The following is a 16,945-nucleotide window of genomic DNA, read 5'->3' as shown; positions in this document are numbered from 1 at the left end:
GTTTGGGCTCTACTGCTCTGTGCTACAAATTTAAAAGTACCCCCAGGCAAAAAACAAGGTTGATGTGGAGCTCACTTTATGCTTCTCCACTCTCAAGGATCACATCCCTGTACTGAGTATTGTCCAATGCCTAAAAACAACTGCTTGATGTATTTTGTCCGATTTTAAAGTTGTCCATGGCAGGCAGGTAAGTCTAATAAACTTTACTCCATCATAGCCATAACCAGAAGTTATGGTTTCACTTAAAAAAATCGTTTCTTTAATTAGAATGAATTTATTTTGTCCTAGATATAATAGGACTTTAAACTCTATCTTTAAAAGTCTGAGCTATTTCAAGGTCTAATTCCCAAAAGATGTCCTAGAGAAAGAATTTCTGAAATGAAGATACATGCAGAGGTTTTTAATTATCCTGGAGTTTCCTTTACTAGTCATATGTACCCTTCTCTAACAAGGAAGGTGAACAATTCCCTAAGGAAAGTAGTCATTGTTAAACATCTTTATATGGAAAAGTTAAATATGTACAGTAAATCAGTGCCTCCCAATCCTTTTTAGATAATGGCACACATATAAAATGATAATATTTTGATGACATACTGCTGAAGGCCAAACACTGTTAGAGGTCATCAGCCCAGAGGGAGAATCCAACCACCTAAGGCCCTTCCCATCCACCCTGAAGAGCTGAGGGGATCACTGTCCTACACTCCTATAACCCACTCCTAGCACATGGGTTGGGACAGCCGTGGGCAAACTACGGCCCGCGGGCCGGATCCGCCCGTTTGAAATGAATAAAACAAAAACAAACAAACAAAAAAAAACGTACCCTTTTATGTAATGATGTTTACTTTGAATTTATATTAGTTCACACAAACACTCCATCCATGCTTTTGTTCCGGCCCTCCCGTCCAGTTTAAGAACCCATTGTGGCCCTCGAGTCAAAAAGTTTGCCCACCCCTGGGTTGGGAAATGCTACAGGAGTAACCTTTGAGTCCAAATGTCACTAACGAAGAAATAAGGAAAAAAAAACTGAAACCAAATTTCAGGCCCCAGAAAGAGAACAGAGCTTTCTTCCACAGATGTTAGGAGAGGCAGACAGGCAGGAATCAGGAAGGCCTGAATGGATTTTAACAGACCACACAGACCAGATGTCTCAAAAGGCCTCAGTGCTCATACTGTTTCCTGCTCAAAAAAAGATGTTTCTATCTGGAGCCTCTTCAGAGAACAGCACCCAACAGATATTGCCATATTAGCTCAACTCCAAGTTCACCATTCATATTGGGCATCTCCTGGAATTGTGGGACATGGCCATATAGTTTGTAGACAACAATAGATAAGAATGCTTACTCATTTCATTATCTCATTTGCAGCTTAAACAATCTTAAGTCTCAGGAAATGTTTTTGCTTCTAGACTTTTTATAATAATAGAATGAAAGACTTTCTACCCCCATTAAATCACTTCAAAAATCAGTAAGCATGAGAAAAGGAAGTGTTTGTAGAGAGGGCCTTTCCTGTGTATTTATAATCTGGCTTAAGCATGACAAGAGACAATAACATATGAGAGCATGGGAACAAATCATACACAAAATGCAAATCATTAAGGCAGCACTTTTACATTTTTGTCCATTTAAACATAATCAATTATATGAAGTCATGGAACAATGTTTTCAGAGAAACTTCTCATTTTTTACTTGTTAGGTTATTTACATTCAGGTGACCACTTAATGTTAAATTTTAAAAACTATTTGTAATGGCACCTTCAGCTCACAGTTTACCGCTCAAGGATGTACATCCTATGGCTAAATTTTCATTTTCATTTATGTTTAGAGAATTGTATTGATACTGTATCCAAATACATGTTTTTCTTCCATTAAAGGGATAGTAGATATAATAAAAAAATTATTTTGCTTCATTGACAAAGACACTGGAAATTATAAAGCATCTTTCATTACTTTTAACAGACTTTCTTGGCTCCTGCACCACCTCTAAGAGACACAAAGAAAGTAGTGAGGGTGAGGGTGAGGGTGAGGGTAAGGGGAGTATCTTAATTTCACAGGTAAGCACAGCAAAGGAATAACAAGTGAAGGGCATAGTCATGATCATTATGAAGGTCAAAAACATCCAAGCTGCAGCTGCTATTGGTAAATTCCTAAATTACTACCTTCTATCTCTATTCTTTACCAGACACATCTATATTTAAATGTTTCTATTACGAAAACTTATTCCCTGGCATAAAAATTTGTTTAGAGTCTTTTTCTCTATACTCAGCAAATTTAATTTCTAGGCTGGTGCAGTTAAAAAAATACAATCCCCAGGTTAAATCCAGGCCCTCAGACTGCTCAACAGGGTTCAGGCCTGACTGATGAAGCATAGCTGCATTTGTTTGCTATCTGGTGAGAGAAGGGGCACAGGGGCAAGGGGTAGGGGGGCAGGAAAAGGTGCTGATATGGGAGATTCATGGTCTCATATTCCACAGGAAATTCCCAGGAAGGCTCAGAACAAAACCAAGGTCCTTGAAATTCATGCAATTACATGTCAGGCAATTATTTACTAAATACTAGGGCTCAGATGGCCTTGTAAGAAAAACAGACCGATCAACAACATTAAGTATCTTTGCAGAGCAAAAGTCCTTAATTTTGCTAAAATCCAAATTAGTAGTACTTTCTTTCATAGGTTGTGCTTTTGGTGTCATGTTTAACAACTCTCTCCTCCTATGTGTTCATAAATAACTGTCTATGTCAGCGGTTCTCAACCTGTGGGTCGCCAACCTGTGGGTCACGACCCCTTTGGGGGTCGAACGACCCTTTCACAGGGGTCGCCTAAGACCATCGGAAAACACATATATAATTACATTTTGTTTTTGTGATTAATCACTATGCTTTAATTATGTTCAATTTGCAACAATGAAAATACATCCTGCATATCAGATATTTACATTACGATTCATAACAGTAGCAAAATTACAGATATGAAGTAGCAACGAAAATAATTTTATGGTTAGGGGTCACCACAACATGAGGAACTGTATTCAAGGGTCGCAGCATTAGGAAGGTTGAGAACCACTGTTCTATGTTATGTTTTACATGTAGATCTATGGTTCATTTTGCATTAAATTTTGTATCATGTGTTAGGTTTAGGTAAGGGTTCACTTTTTTTGCCTATGGATACCCAATTGCACCAAAACCAATTTTTGAAAAGGTTATCCTTTCTTCCCTGTTTTCTTTGCACCTTCGTTGAAAATCTATTGGCTGTATTTCTATGGGTCTGTTTCTAGACATTCTATTTCAGGGGCCAGCAAGGTAAAGACCTTGGGCTAAATCTGGCCTGCTATCTATTTCTGTACAGCCTACAAGCTAAGAATAGTTTTTACATTTTTAAATGGTTATGAAAAATCAAAAGAATAATATCTCAAGAAATGTGAAAATTATACTAAATTCAAATCTGAATGTCTATAAATAAAGTTTTATTGGAACTCAGCCATGTCCATTCATTTACATCTATAACTGCTTTTGCATAGTTGCAACAGACTGTATGACCCATGAAGCCTAAAATATTTACTCTCTGGCTCTTTACAGAAAAGGTTTGCCAAGCCCTGGTCTAGGATATGAGGATTATTATGCAACATCCATGCAAGACCTCAGAGGCTCTCTGAATGCCACTATAAAAAAATACTGTAAGGACAGAAGCTTTAAATAGAACCTCTGAAAGCCCTAAGGAAGGCAGAAAAGGAATGCATTTAATAGCCAACTGCCCTTTCCAACTAGGGCTACAATATAAAAGCCTTAAGTAAAACTATTCTTAAAAGGATGAATTTTACTGTACTATACAGTTAACTATAAAACAGGGGAAATTTAAGTCTAAAGGGTATTTATTTTTAATGGCATTTTTTCTTAAATGTCTCCATGAATCATAAATTATGAAAAAATATTTCAAATGTGAAAGATGATAGTTTAATCCAGCAGGGGTTCTCAACCTGTGGGTCGCGACCATCAGAAAACACATATAGCATATCAGATATTTACATTATGATTCATAACAGTAGCAAAATTACAGTTATGAAGTAGCAATGAAAATAATTTTATGGTTGTGGGTCACCACAACATGAGGAACTGTAGAACCACTGGATGTCATGAATATAAGGTATTTTTATAAAAATCTATTGGAAACTTTCAAGTTGAGTAATCAATTTTTTAAAAGTATGGACACCAGGGGATGGGAAGAGATTAACCAAAGAACATATATGCATAACCCATGGACACAGACAATAGTGTGGTGAAAGTCTAGGTTGGGATGGGGGTTGGGTGGAGGGAGCAGAAAGAGGGAAAACAGACATCTGTAATACTGTCAACAATAAAAAAAGGAAAGAAAAAATGTGACTACCTATCAAATTAGCAGAGATTAGAAAAAATGACAATATGCAGGGATGACAAGGACAGGAGAATATAACTGCATATACTTCTGTGGGGAGACTAAATTGTCACAATCGTTCATAACATCATTTAAATGCCTTTAAAAAGCACTGGGGCAGCATTACATTTAGCAACTTATCATCAGGAAATAATAACTGCTAACAATTAGACAGCAGTTACTATGAGACAGGCATTCTAAGTGCTTTATCTACTTTAACTTGTTTAATCTTTACAACACCAGGAGGTAGGTACTGTCATCATCCCCATTTCACAGATGTGAAAACTGAGGCACCGAGAGATTGAGCAACTTGCTCAAGGTTACACAAGTAATAGAAGTTGGCAAAAATAATTAACATGCACGAGGATTTATAAACAAGATGGTGACTAGATGCAACATTGTCTAAAATAGGAAAAAAACAGAAACAGGCTAAATATAAGAGGATTGTGCTATTTCATACATTAGGATGCTAATGAAGCATTTAACCATGTGGCCAAACATAAGCATGATATATTTTGGATAAAGAGGGTTAATAAATAGTGCATGATATGATCATATTTTATTTTGAAGTGGGTGGTGTGTGTGTGTGTGTGTGTGTGTGTATGTGTGTGTGTAAAAAGTCTGGAAGAATATAGCTCGAATATTTCGAATATTTAGAGAGGTATCTGAAGGTGGTGAGGTCACAGGTGACTTAGACTTTTTATCTGTATTTATCTGTTTTGTTCTAATTTTTTCTTCAAGAGTAAGTATTATTTCTATAATTTTAAAGTATTACTTAAAAGTGCATCCCACGCCACTTGCCATCTCAGAAACTGTATTTTAATAAAATGCAAATATGAATGTAAAAACTTTGAGACACTTTAATAAGACCGGGACTATACAACTATAATAAATTACTTTAATCCTAATAGAAGTTAAATAATGAAGAGGAAGTTCAGAGAAAGTACTGGCCTTAATTTCAGGACAGTTCAAGTACCAAGAGAGAACTTCCAGTCACTGAACATTTGTCTGTTCTTCTTCCTACAATAATTTATCATAGCAATAACTATCAGTTGACTTTTACATTTCTAAAGCCACACTATCTCATTTAATCCTCACAACAGCCCCCTCAGAGTAATACAAATAGAAAGGCTAGAAATAGAAAACAGAAAAAAAGAAAACTTCTCTAATTTTGTATGGCACCTGCAGATTTTTCTGTGTGTGGCAGGAAAAAAGATGCTGTTACAAGGCTTACTGATGTCCTGCCACTAAAGCACAGCACTCTGGAAAGAGATGACAATTAGGATGAACAAATACAGGGTCCCTTTTGACAGCTTTATATAATTTGTGGTGGCTCATGAAACTGGGAATTTGCAGCAACTGTAACTCATCTATCTGAAAAATCTATAATCATCACCATCGAAATTTGGGGCTGGCACTGTTTTTACTGTCTACTGGTAAAGTAAAGAGAAGTTTTCTCCTATCTCAAGTCCTACGTTTCCCATCCTCACCTAATTTAAAACCATGTGTTTGGGAGGATACACAAGCTCATTGAGGAAGTATTGATCAAATACACTATGGTGTGAGGATTCTTCTCAATCGTTCCACTGGCCTGGTGACTTGAAAGAGGAAGACAAACCAGCAAACTGTATTCCTTGGGATTGCTAATGCTCCTAAGAGGAGATATGCTGTGACTTCCATCTTGAGAAAGGACACATGCAGTCTAATAAGACAGACCATATTGTAAGAAATACATCCTATGACATAAATGACTCATTTGCTGAACACTGATATTTTTCAAGTGTGTATAAACCCAAATGACCCCAGACCTATGCTTCACTTATTCATTCCCTCATAAAACTTATCCTTCTAATGGGTCTGTCAGGGTGTCATCATTTGCAGGGTGGCACCTGCTAATTTACTCCTCCACCCTTGAAACCACATTTAATTCCAGCATTTGAGCTCTGCTAAAAGCTTGGGCAGTTGAGAGAGAAAGGGTCAAGGCTAGCAATCTATTTAGCTGATCGGCTCTCTTATACAAAGCTGAGAGCCTTTCTTGAGATTCCTAAAGACCCCTCTCTTTGAAGAAACATTCTTACTTCCTGTGGGGTGGGAAGCAAAAAAGTCTGAAAACATTTTTCTCATGAATAAATGTTTCAATAAATGAATGAATAGGTGGGAAGTAGGAGGGGAAAATAAACATTAGAACAAACAATAGAACATATAATCACAGAATAACTTAGGAAGGAGCTTAGGATTCCTGCCTTTAAAAAAAATGGTAAAAGCAAGCAGAAAACTCAGTGGCACATGGGCTCAGAAGGAAAGAGGAAGGCAAACTACACTGGGCATGGGAAGAAAGCAGAAGAAAGAAATAGAATGAGAGGGTTTCAGGCATAAAAAGAACCAACATTAGCCCTGAGCTGAGCTCATCATTTCCTCTGCACTGACTACCATCTCATTTATGTAGTGGTGACAATGGAATCAGAAAGTCATGGCTGATCCTGACCCTAAGAGATCAGAAATGTGGACACCAAAATGCAAGCATCAGAAACAAATGGATGGGGTAATGGCATGGCGATACTGTTTTCCTGATAAAATAGTGTTCATGTCATTAATTTAGAAAGAAAATCCCACAGGCCCTTGCCCTAGATATTTAGAAACAATGGGTGACTCAATGAGTACACAAGTCGCCTCAGGAGTGACTGAGCCTTTCCTACCACAAGCATCTGACTGCCCATCTCCCGCCACCCCCCCCACCCCCACCCCCGGAAGTTTGGACAGTACCTCCCTGCCCTGCCCAGCTCCCAAGTTCCAAGTTCAGGGTCAGGAGACACCTTCGCCCTGGCTCTGTCACTGACTTGCTGTGAGAACCTTGGGAAAGTCACTTTCACATCTGGGCCGCTGTTTCTCCTTTGTAATCTGGACAGAACACCCATGATGACACCTAACTCCCAGAGCTGCTGTGAGGCTGAGCTGGGCAGAAACTCAGGAGGAAAAAGGAGTGGTGGTGAAGGGTCCTGGTCTTTTGCTGCCAGTGGCCCAGAGGGTCCTGCACTGGGAACTTGCAGTCGTGCAGGTAGATTGAGCCATTGTTATTTTTTAAATATTTTTTAATTGGTTTCAGAGAGGAAGGGAGAGGGAGAAAAGAGATAGAAACATTGATGACAGAAAAACAATTGACGCTCAACCCCTGAGTCACACTGCTGGGCAGATTGAGCCATTATTAAGTTAAATGCTCAACTGCTGTCTGGGAAAGAAGGGAGAAAAACACATTGAGGTAGAGATAGAGGAAGCTGGGGTAATTAGTACTCAGTCCTAACTCTGCCCTCACCACAGGGCTAACTCCAAACATTTGGACTCCCTGGTTTGATACATCCCTAGGCAAAGGTGAAACTCCCAGTTTGTTTTTTGTGTGGCAGTTCCCTTATACTTCTACCTCTTTCTAATCCTCAGGGTTCCCTCTTTCTTTGGGGTGCATCTATCACCCCAAACATCAACACTCTTTCCCCTTCCCTCCAACTCCACTGCTCCATGATTTCAGCCAATAAAATTATCCTTCTTAGTGTTGACTTTGATGCTGTTAAGTAGGCGTATACCCATGAAGAAACGAGTTGTGTCTGCTTTAGTAAAGATCAAAGACACAGCTACAGAGGGGATCCTTTTTATAAGAAATAGCTAAAGATCCTTATTTACAAACAGGTCACATGGGAAGCCCTTCCTCCCAGACTGGAGAGGGAAGTAGCTGGGAGGAAAAGACCATCACTCTGAGGCCATGAGGCTGTAGGCCAAGGGCAAAACACTGTCCCTCTCCACAGCTGGGCTCACTCCGCCCTAGGCGGCAGTGGCCAGGGCAAGGAGCACCCTTCAGTGGTGGCCATTGTCACAGCTGGGCCCGGCCTGACCCTGCCAGGCTACTCTCAGACCTTCTCCAGGGAGCTTCTCTGGTTGGAAACAGACCCAGAGACTTCTGAATCCTTTCAGCCACACTCTAGGCACAATCAGGAAGGCAGGGATGGGGGCGGCAGGAACACAGACTAAGGAGCTATTTTTGAGTGACTGGAAATAAAAGCTAAACACAGGTGTGTTCTTCACAAGTGGAAATGTTCCCAAATCCACAAGAATTCTTTATAAATAAACTAAAAAACAAACCATTTGAGTTGCCACATTTCATCCTAGTTTCCAGGGACACACACAAATAGTCCCAGTCTTTGCACATTATTGCAGGAATCACAGAGGGCTTATGGGCACTTCTACTGAAGGTGTCTGACTCATTTTCTAGAAAGCTACAGGGCTAAAAATTAGCACAGAACCTGCCCTGTGACACCAGCCACAACACAGAAAAACAAGGCAATGGGCAACCACCTTAACTGACTATGAAAGGAAAATACGATGGAATTTGGGGTAAATTGAGAACCTTTAGAGCAAAAGCAATCGATTCAGAGAGCAGCAATTCAGGTCTTTCATTTCAACTTATCTATAATAATAAAAGCATATGCTAATTGGACCGGATGTCCTTCTGGACGAAGCCCAGGCTGCAGCTGCGGCTGCGAGGGACGGATCCAGGCAGCGGCTGCGAAGGCCTACTCTTGCACAAATTTCATGCATCACGCCTCTAGTATGTACAATAAAGATGCATATCCAAATGCATGTTGAACAAATGGTGAAGCTGTTCACTTTACAATATCAATGGCACAGAATCATCTAAATGAACTCGAATGATTTCTTAACTCAGAGGAAGATTTAAGAATTTTCTATAAAGTCAGCAGGGTTTGATAGACTCAGACTCCATTTCTCCCACTTTCAGCAGGCAAATTATTTATGGCCCATTTGTTTCCTCCAAATTCTTATTGAAATCTCACCCGTTGAGAATTCTGAACTATTTCAGGTAGATTTTTCACCATTGTTACCTACTTCATGTCATGGCATTCCAGCCCCGGCAGCAAACTAGGCCCAGACACAAGAGCCCTTTCACTCCTGTTTCTAGGTCAGAGAAAGAGCAGCTGGAGTTGAAATGACAATTCCTAGGATTATAGGTATCACCCATTGGTGAACCCCTCCCCTGTGACAGGCACTTTATACCCAGCATCTTAGTAAATCCTAATGGCAGCCCTGTGAGGCCAGCTTTATAGATGAGAAAACTGATGCTCAGAGGGGTTAAGTGACATTCCCAAAGGCCCACAGCCAGGAGTGGTGTTGCTGGGATTCAAAGCCCAGTTTTTCTGAACTGGTGGCCTAGGTGGTACTTATCAGTTTAGCATGCTGCTTTCAACCAACTGGAATTCTAGGTCATTCATGGAAATAAAAGTTAAAACCTAGAGGAGCACAGGATGTGTCAAGAGACCTGATGCCACAGACCATATAAAATAATGATAAAAACAAAATGATATAGTGCAAAGGACTTTTTAAAGCAACGGGCTCGCAATGGGCCTGAGCACATGATACAGCATGAGTTAAGACTGCTGTATCATCAGCTATTGAACAACCAGCTAAATGGGCAGACAGAGGGCATCTAGGCAGCAGGAACATGGTCTGGGTCAAGTTAGGGAGGACACACAAGCAAGATGGGAACATCCCAGGAGAGTTTGTTCATGTAAAACAGTGACATATACCAATGCTAAAAGGCCAGACTGAGGCCAGACAGACTGGGCCAATGAGTACAGGATAATCGAGTTGGATTTTTTTTAAAAGGAAAGTTACTAAACACTTTCACTGGAGCACGGGGGTTCTATGAGATGATAAGAAGAAGGGGCTGGATGCTAGAGATGAAGTAGCCCTCCACCTTTGGCCACCTCAGGGCTCTCCTCCAGAGCAGGTGCTGTGGAGGGTGCTGGGGGAGGGAGGAGGCCCAGGGAGGAGCAGCCTCCATCCAGCCTGGGCCTGGCTCTGCCACAGACAGGAAGTGTCAGGGATGCAGGAAGGCAGAATCTCTAGGTTCTGGTGCTGCTGATCTGGGGCGGGGGGAGCAAGAGTCAAAATGACATGGACACTCTAGGCCTGAGGAGCAGGATCAGTGTGAAAGCCAGGTGAAGGGCCAAGTATACGGCAAGGAGGTCAAGGCCATGTTCTGCAAATGTAATAATGATATCTATAAGCTGCTTCACAGTTTCCAAACTGCTTCCTAATACATTAAGCTATGAAACCAGGGAAACTGGGTACAAGCTTCGGACACTCTTGCTAGCAGCCTTCCACATGTGCCCATTCCTTTCTCCCTCCTGTGTGAATGGGACCAGGAGAGAGTCCCTTTCTGACTAAGCTCTTCAGAAAAACCTGATTCTTTTTATCAGACTGGATTTCAGGCCGGGAGGAAGGAAGGAAACAATCGAGATGAATGTGCTCTCATATGTAATCAAATGACAAGGACTGGAATAGGATATGTTAAGGTAGGAATAGATGTGTTCAGATAAAGGACTATCCATGGGGTTTTTTCCTTCTCCCCAAACCTTATTAAATATTGCTGATACATCTGGAATTCAATTAAAATGAGGCTGCCCCCTTCAAACAAAAATAGGAATATAAGCCCCCAACCCCCACTATCAAGAATGGCAATTAGTGAATTCCCTGCTTGCTTTACCATCACAGGGGAAAGTGCTCTCACCCTTTTTCTGTATTTATGCTATTTATCAAAGTATTTGTATTATGCCTTACACCCACTTAACAATTTCCCTATCCCGGATGTTAGGTTAAGGGTCTGTTTCAAAATAGGAAGTGCCCCATGCGTAAGAAGCAGCCCAGAGGAGACACAGCCTAGGGACCACAGGAAGGGTGGTAAAGAAAGAGAACCACTCGACCTCCTTGGCAGAAAGGAACAATAGGGCAGCATTTCCCCTCCTCTGATTTCCTCCTGCCATGGAAAACACCAAACACCAACAGAGATGCATTGAAATAAGTTTAGGGGAGGATATTTTATAGGTAAAAAGATGGACGAGTTCTTGGGTGATCATCAAAGCAGGGAATAGTTTGCTATTCCCAAAAGGTTCCTGTCCTTAACATTGTCTAGCATACCACTTTCACATGGAGTGGGTGACGGGGCCAGTTCTCTCCCTAAAATAATTTGACCTTTGGCAAGCTACTTAAACTTTGGTGTCAATAGTTGCCTGGCATTATTGGCTCAGGCTCTTTGTTAAATCCTCACCCAAGGATAGGTTTTTTTTATTTTAAAGACAGAGGAAGGGAGACTGGAAGAGAAAGAGAAAAAGAAAGAGGGAGAGACAGAGAGAGGGGGAGAGAGGGAGAGAGAGAGAGAGAGATCAGTTGCTTCCTGTATGTGCCCTGATCCAGAATTGAACCCACAACCTTTTGGTGTACAGGACAGTGTTCCAACTAACTGAGCCACCCAGTCAGGGCATGGCTCAGGCTCTTAAACACACAACTTCTACATCCATTTCTTAAAGGTAACTTCCTTGATTATAAAGGTAAATCAAACATGACTTTTTGGACACCCTTGGGGTAGGAAATCGGGGGGGAAGCAGGAAACAACTTGGTCCACTTCCTCTCAGTAATGGCCAGAGGCCGTGGACCCAGGGCCTACTTCCCATGCATGTCCCCTGTTCTCTCTTCCCTCTCCCTGCACCCTCCACCCCTCTAGACTGCCAGTGCTCTCAGGCCTGCTTGAGTGCAGACAGCAACGATGCCTGTGCTAAGGGAATTATGTGTTCCCTGCCACTCACCTGCATATAAGAGTAAAACCACCAATATATCCTAAAGATGGTTCAGTTTTTCATTGTGATTGACCATCATAAAATTCCTGTACTTCAGAGGAAAGGCTTAAATAACTTATCTTTCAACCATCTACTTGGTGAGTAACATTGCATGAAAGCATAAACAGTACGTGGTCCAAGCCCTGTTAAGCTGCGTCACTTCATACAGATTTTATAGCTCTCAGTATGTTTACAAGACTCTGCCCATAATGATAATAAAATCGTTCAACCTTCTTAGCCCAAACAAGGCAGGTGAAATTCTCTCAGGCATGCTACCTGTCTTTGATCTGAACAGTAAACATTCTTTAAGTATTTTCTGCCTGTGAGGCATGACCTGCTTTTTGAAAGTGTCTCCTTGGACACACCATGACCCAGAGCTTTGCAGCTAGGGCCACTGTGCAGTCTGGGCCCTCCAGCCATGCAGGCCACCTTCTGGGTTAGCCTTTGTGGGACAGACATTTTCTGCCAAGCCATGCAAATCCACAGCTGGCTCCCAGGCAAACAGAATCTAGTTGATTTTTAAATTCATTCATTCACCTAGATACACCGGGCTTTGCCTGAGCCAGAGAAAAGACACAGGAGTCTTCCTGAGGAGTTCAGGACCATGAAAACCTCAAGTTTCAAGGGCTAAAAACAAAGCTTGTCCTATCCAGTCAATACCTCAAAGCAGTTCACAGTTTAGAAGGCAGGAGGGAAACTTTGTTTACCTTATTGATGAGAGTGACTATATCTCCTTCTTTGATTGTCAATTCATCATCATTCTGTGCCTCATATGGAAATATTACTTTGCAGTAATCCTTGGCTGTAAGAAGAAAAGAAAACACAACCTTTAAAATGCTTTATCTAATGAGCTGGCCCAGGAGAAGATAGTCTCTATCACATTAACTTCAGGGAAGAGCACACGTACAAGATAGGCTATAACCACTGCATAAAGGGTCACCCTCAGAAAACTACTGAGGACTGCTCATTTTGGGTGCATGCATATTTATTCTCTTTATTTTTTCCCCTTACAAATTATATGATGTCATTAAATGCCATTGACTGCTTTGCTTATTTCAGGCAGAAAAGCAAAAAGGTTTCCTTGGTCCCAGGAAAATATACCATTTTATATACTGTTTGGGTGCTTGCATAAGCAGACATAATCTAAAAAAGAGCAAAAAGCTTAAATTTTGCCCTCACCATCTCCTTCCACACACTGATAAATCAGAAACAGGGTATTTGTATATGTTACAAAGCTGACATGGTACTCAAAACAATGAAAAAGACTCATTATGGTACATCTTAAGAGACTGATGTTGATATATTTATATGTAAACATGTGTCAATCACAAATAGCCAACAAATACTGACCAAATGTTCTTTACACACACATGTGCCGTGGCATCTCTGTGGGAACCTGCCTGTTTATAGATGGGGCTATTCACCAGTGAGGATACGCAGCAGCCCTTGCCAAAGAGGGAAAGACACAAAGGCTACTCAAAATCAGTTCAAGTATGTCCTGAATTCTAGGCCTTTGAAAGTCTGTCTGATGTGAAATCTCTATTTACACAAAAGCACCAGTTCTAAAGACTAAATACATTTGTAAGGTGTTTGGGAAATTAAGACTTAGAAAACTGGGGTTTTCTAATGTAGAATGAAAAATTCAAGAGAATTTGTGTCTACTGAGACAGGCATTTATTATCCTGCATCAAAGTCAATAGTCCTAATGGTTTTAAATAGCCTTAGAGCCTGGCCAGCATGGCTCAGTAGTTGAGCATCTACCTTTGAACTAGGAGGTCATGGTTTGATTCCTGGTCAGGGCACATGCCTGGGTTGCAGGCTCGATCCCCAGTGTGGGGCATGCAGGAGATAGTCGATCAATATTCTCTCTAATTGATGTTTCTATCTCTCTCTCCCTCTCCCTTCCTCTCTGAAATCAATACTATATATATATATATTTAAATGGCCTTAGATATTTCCCTAAAATTAGTCTAGTTCTTGCAGACAGATCACCTGGAGCGACATACATACATATTATCCATACTACAATTTATGTCACTGAAATGTGTTATTATGCTTAATGTCACATCAATCAAACAGTTATATATAAAGTAAAGGCAATAAAAATCAAATCTGTAATACAGATACACTATGGTCTAGGGTTGGTCTAGATAAGATAGGGAGGAGAAGGGAAGGAAAGAGTAAGAGGACTCACTTTATTCCTATGTAGATGCTTTTGCTTTCCACCCAATGACTCTAAGTTATCAGTTACCTCCCCTATCCTAGTGTTGGAAACCTGTCATCTTATTTATTCTGGGTCCCATTAGCCTTACATTTTAATTTATTATGCTATATTAGAAAATAAGAATTTGTTTTTACTTCTGAGGCCTTTGGGTTCTAATTCAGCAATACTGGGAGACAAAATCATTATGTTGGTTTGGATGTACCAGTGGTTTTAAAATACTCAAAAATAAACATATAAAAAGGGATTAACCTTTGATTAACCATGATTTTAATTTTATAGTATATGGAATGAAGATGTTCCATACTTTAATTCAAAAATCTATTGAGTCACCACCTTTAAATAATATTGTCAGTTCTTGAGCCTACAAGTCACTCCAACTACTCTGCTACATCCTCACATTGAAGTGATAACCTAATGCCTGGAGAAAGGGAAGGGGGGAAAGAAGGATGGAGAGAAAAAACAAATATGAATAAGCACAAACTCAATATGGTGCAATATTGTGGTGTTTCGGAGAAAGGCAAGATTAGGTTCAGGAAAGAGTTCACAAAAGAGGAGGCATTTGAAATGTCTTAAAAGAAGAATATAATTCCAAAGCCTTTTGGCCATGAAAGATAAATATTAAATGAGTAGTAGACAGAGATGGAGAGGAATGGAATAAAATTAACTTTGGGAGGCACGCATTTTTCAGCTACTCATCAATTAGATGAGTTTAATTAATCCAAAATCAAACAGGAATGAATACACATGTGCATATATAGAAATAAAGGCACAACTTATCCAGTGATTGAGATGATTTTGTCTCTATTTTTTCTTTAGAAATATTTAAAAAATACTAATGAATTAGCATAAGACTGAAAACCTGGGCCAGTTCTTAGGTTCTTTTTTTTTTTGTCTTAGAGTCCTTTTAAGAATCTGATAAAGAGCACTCTCTCTTTCTAGAAAAAGGAGAAAAACATAGACACATTTAAAGGTGTAGAGATATCAGAAGGTTTAAGGACCCTGAAACCCTTGCCTAGTTCCAGATCAAGATTCCCTGTACTAATTGATTACTGGCTTCCAATTACAGAAACATGTTTGATTAAAACCACCAAGAAGTCCATGAGTCACACTAACCCCCCCAACACATTATTTCAATCTCTAAACTTCTAGAAATTTACATGAGATTAAAAACAGACTGTTTACGGAACTGAACTCACATGCCCACATCCCATGACTTCCTTGAGCTGGTTTTATAAACTATTCATATAAAAACAATCAAACAAACAAACTTAAAAAATACCCTCAGCTTAAAAAAATCAAAGCAAAACAAACAGAATAAACATATCAGCAGGATGAATATATACACACACACCAAGGAAATAAAATTAAATCCAGGACAATTCTCTGGGCTTAATATCAGGACACGAAGATAAAAACCCATGTGACACAGAGTCTGGTAGGAAGCCTTCCAGAGGTAGAAAGGAGAGGAAATGAGGCATGTAGACACAGAGCTCTTGACAAGGCAACAGCGAAGAAAGGATGAGAGCAATGCACGCAGCTTAAAGCATCAGAGTATCAGAAATGGGGAAATCATTTACCAAAGGACAGAATAAGAGTCCCTTCTGGGAGGAGTAAAATGTCACTGGGCTCTGGGCAACATTCTGGGACTTTGAGTGGAGGAGTAGGAGTCGGGGTTCCCAACCATTCCTGATGACAAGGTTGATGTGGGGCACCTGTTCCTTCTATGCCTTCCCAGGCCCCTTCTCTGGGGATCCCAATCAACAGGTATGAGGTGGAAGCAGGAATCACAAGCACCCTGGTGACTGTCCTCAGCATGGAAGCTTAAGAAAAATTAGTCTAGGGCAGTGGTCCTCACACCTGAGTGAGCATCGGCCCTAGGTATAGAACTTGTAAAAACAGAACCCCCGAGGTTTCTAATTCCCCAGGGCTGGGGATTTGCATCTCTACCAAGTTCCCAAGTGCGTCTGCTGGCGGTCCAGTGACCACACTGTGAGAGCCACTGACCTAGCCATGAATATCAGCAAAGATTCGATGCTAGAAAGGAGCAAAACAACTGAGGATATGGAGTGTGGACCAGTTTGGTGGTGCTGCTGGGGCTGGGGTGCTGTGTGATTGATTTAGATGGGAAGTCCAGTCCTCAGTCAGAGTCTGAGGATCCAGAGCTAGTGGGGAGGGATGGAATGGACATTAGGTTTGTCATTCATTCAATATATATGATCTGATCGTCCACAGTGAGCTCAGTGGCAGAGCTGCAGCAGTGCCCTTGGGGGGCTTACTATAGTCTACCCCAGTGGTTGGAAACTGGAGAGAGTTTGCTCCCCAGAGGACACTGACAATGCTTGGAGACATTTGTGGTTGTCACTGGGGAAGAGGAGGTAGTAAATGTTATTGACATCCAGTGGGTGAAGCCGAGATGCTGCTTAACATCCTACAATGAACACAGGATAGCCCAGCAACAAAGAATGTACTGGTCCAAATGTTAACAGTGCCAACATAGAGAAGCCCTAGTCTACACTTAAATCCAGACAGGGAAGCAAAACACAATGCCTACATCACTATTTTATTAACACCTTCCCCCATGAAAAAGCTGACTATGACCCAAATCACAAGACCACCTCTGGTCTTGGATCCTGCTGGAAATGTG

At 40.8% G+C, this 16,945-nt stretch overlaps 1 protein-coding gene across 6 annotated transcripts in view; it reads right to left on the bottom strand.

Annotated features, from left to right (window-relative positions):
• SH3KBP1 (SH3 domain containing kinase binding protein 1) overlaps positions 1-16,945 on the bottom strand; it is a 271,074-nt gene that overhangs the window by 73,818 nt on the left and 180,311 nt on the right. For all 6 annotated transcript variants that reach the window (XM_023753684.1, XM_023753685.1, XM_023753683.1 and 3 more), the window contains one exon: positions 12,785-12,879. In XM_023753684.1, coding sequence (XP_023609452.1) covers positions 12,785-12,879 — 95 coding nt within the window. The remainder of the gene's footprint in view (positions 1-12,784; positions 12,880-16,945) is intronic.

Source organism: Myotis lucifugus, unplaced genomic scaffold (genome assembly GCF_000147115.1).
Source record: "Myotis lucifugus unplaced genomic scaffold, Myoluc2.0 scaffold_49, whole genome shotgun sequence".
Lineage (NCBI taxonomy): Eukaryota > Metazoa > Chordata > Mammalia > Chiroptera > Vespertilionidae > Myotis > Myotis lucifugus.
The sequence above is the reverse complement of the archived record's forward strand: the minus strand, read 5'-3'. Positions and strand labels throughout refer to the sequence as shown.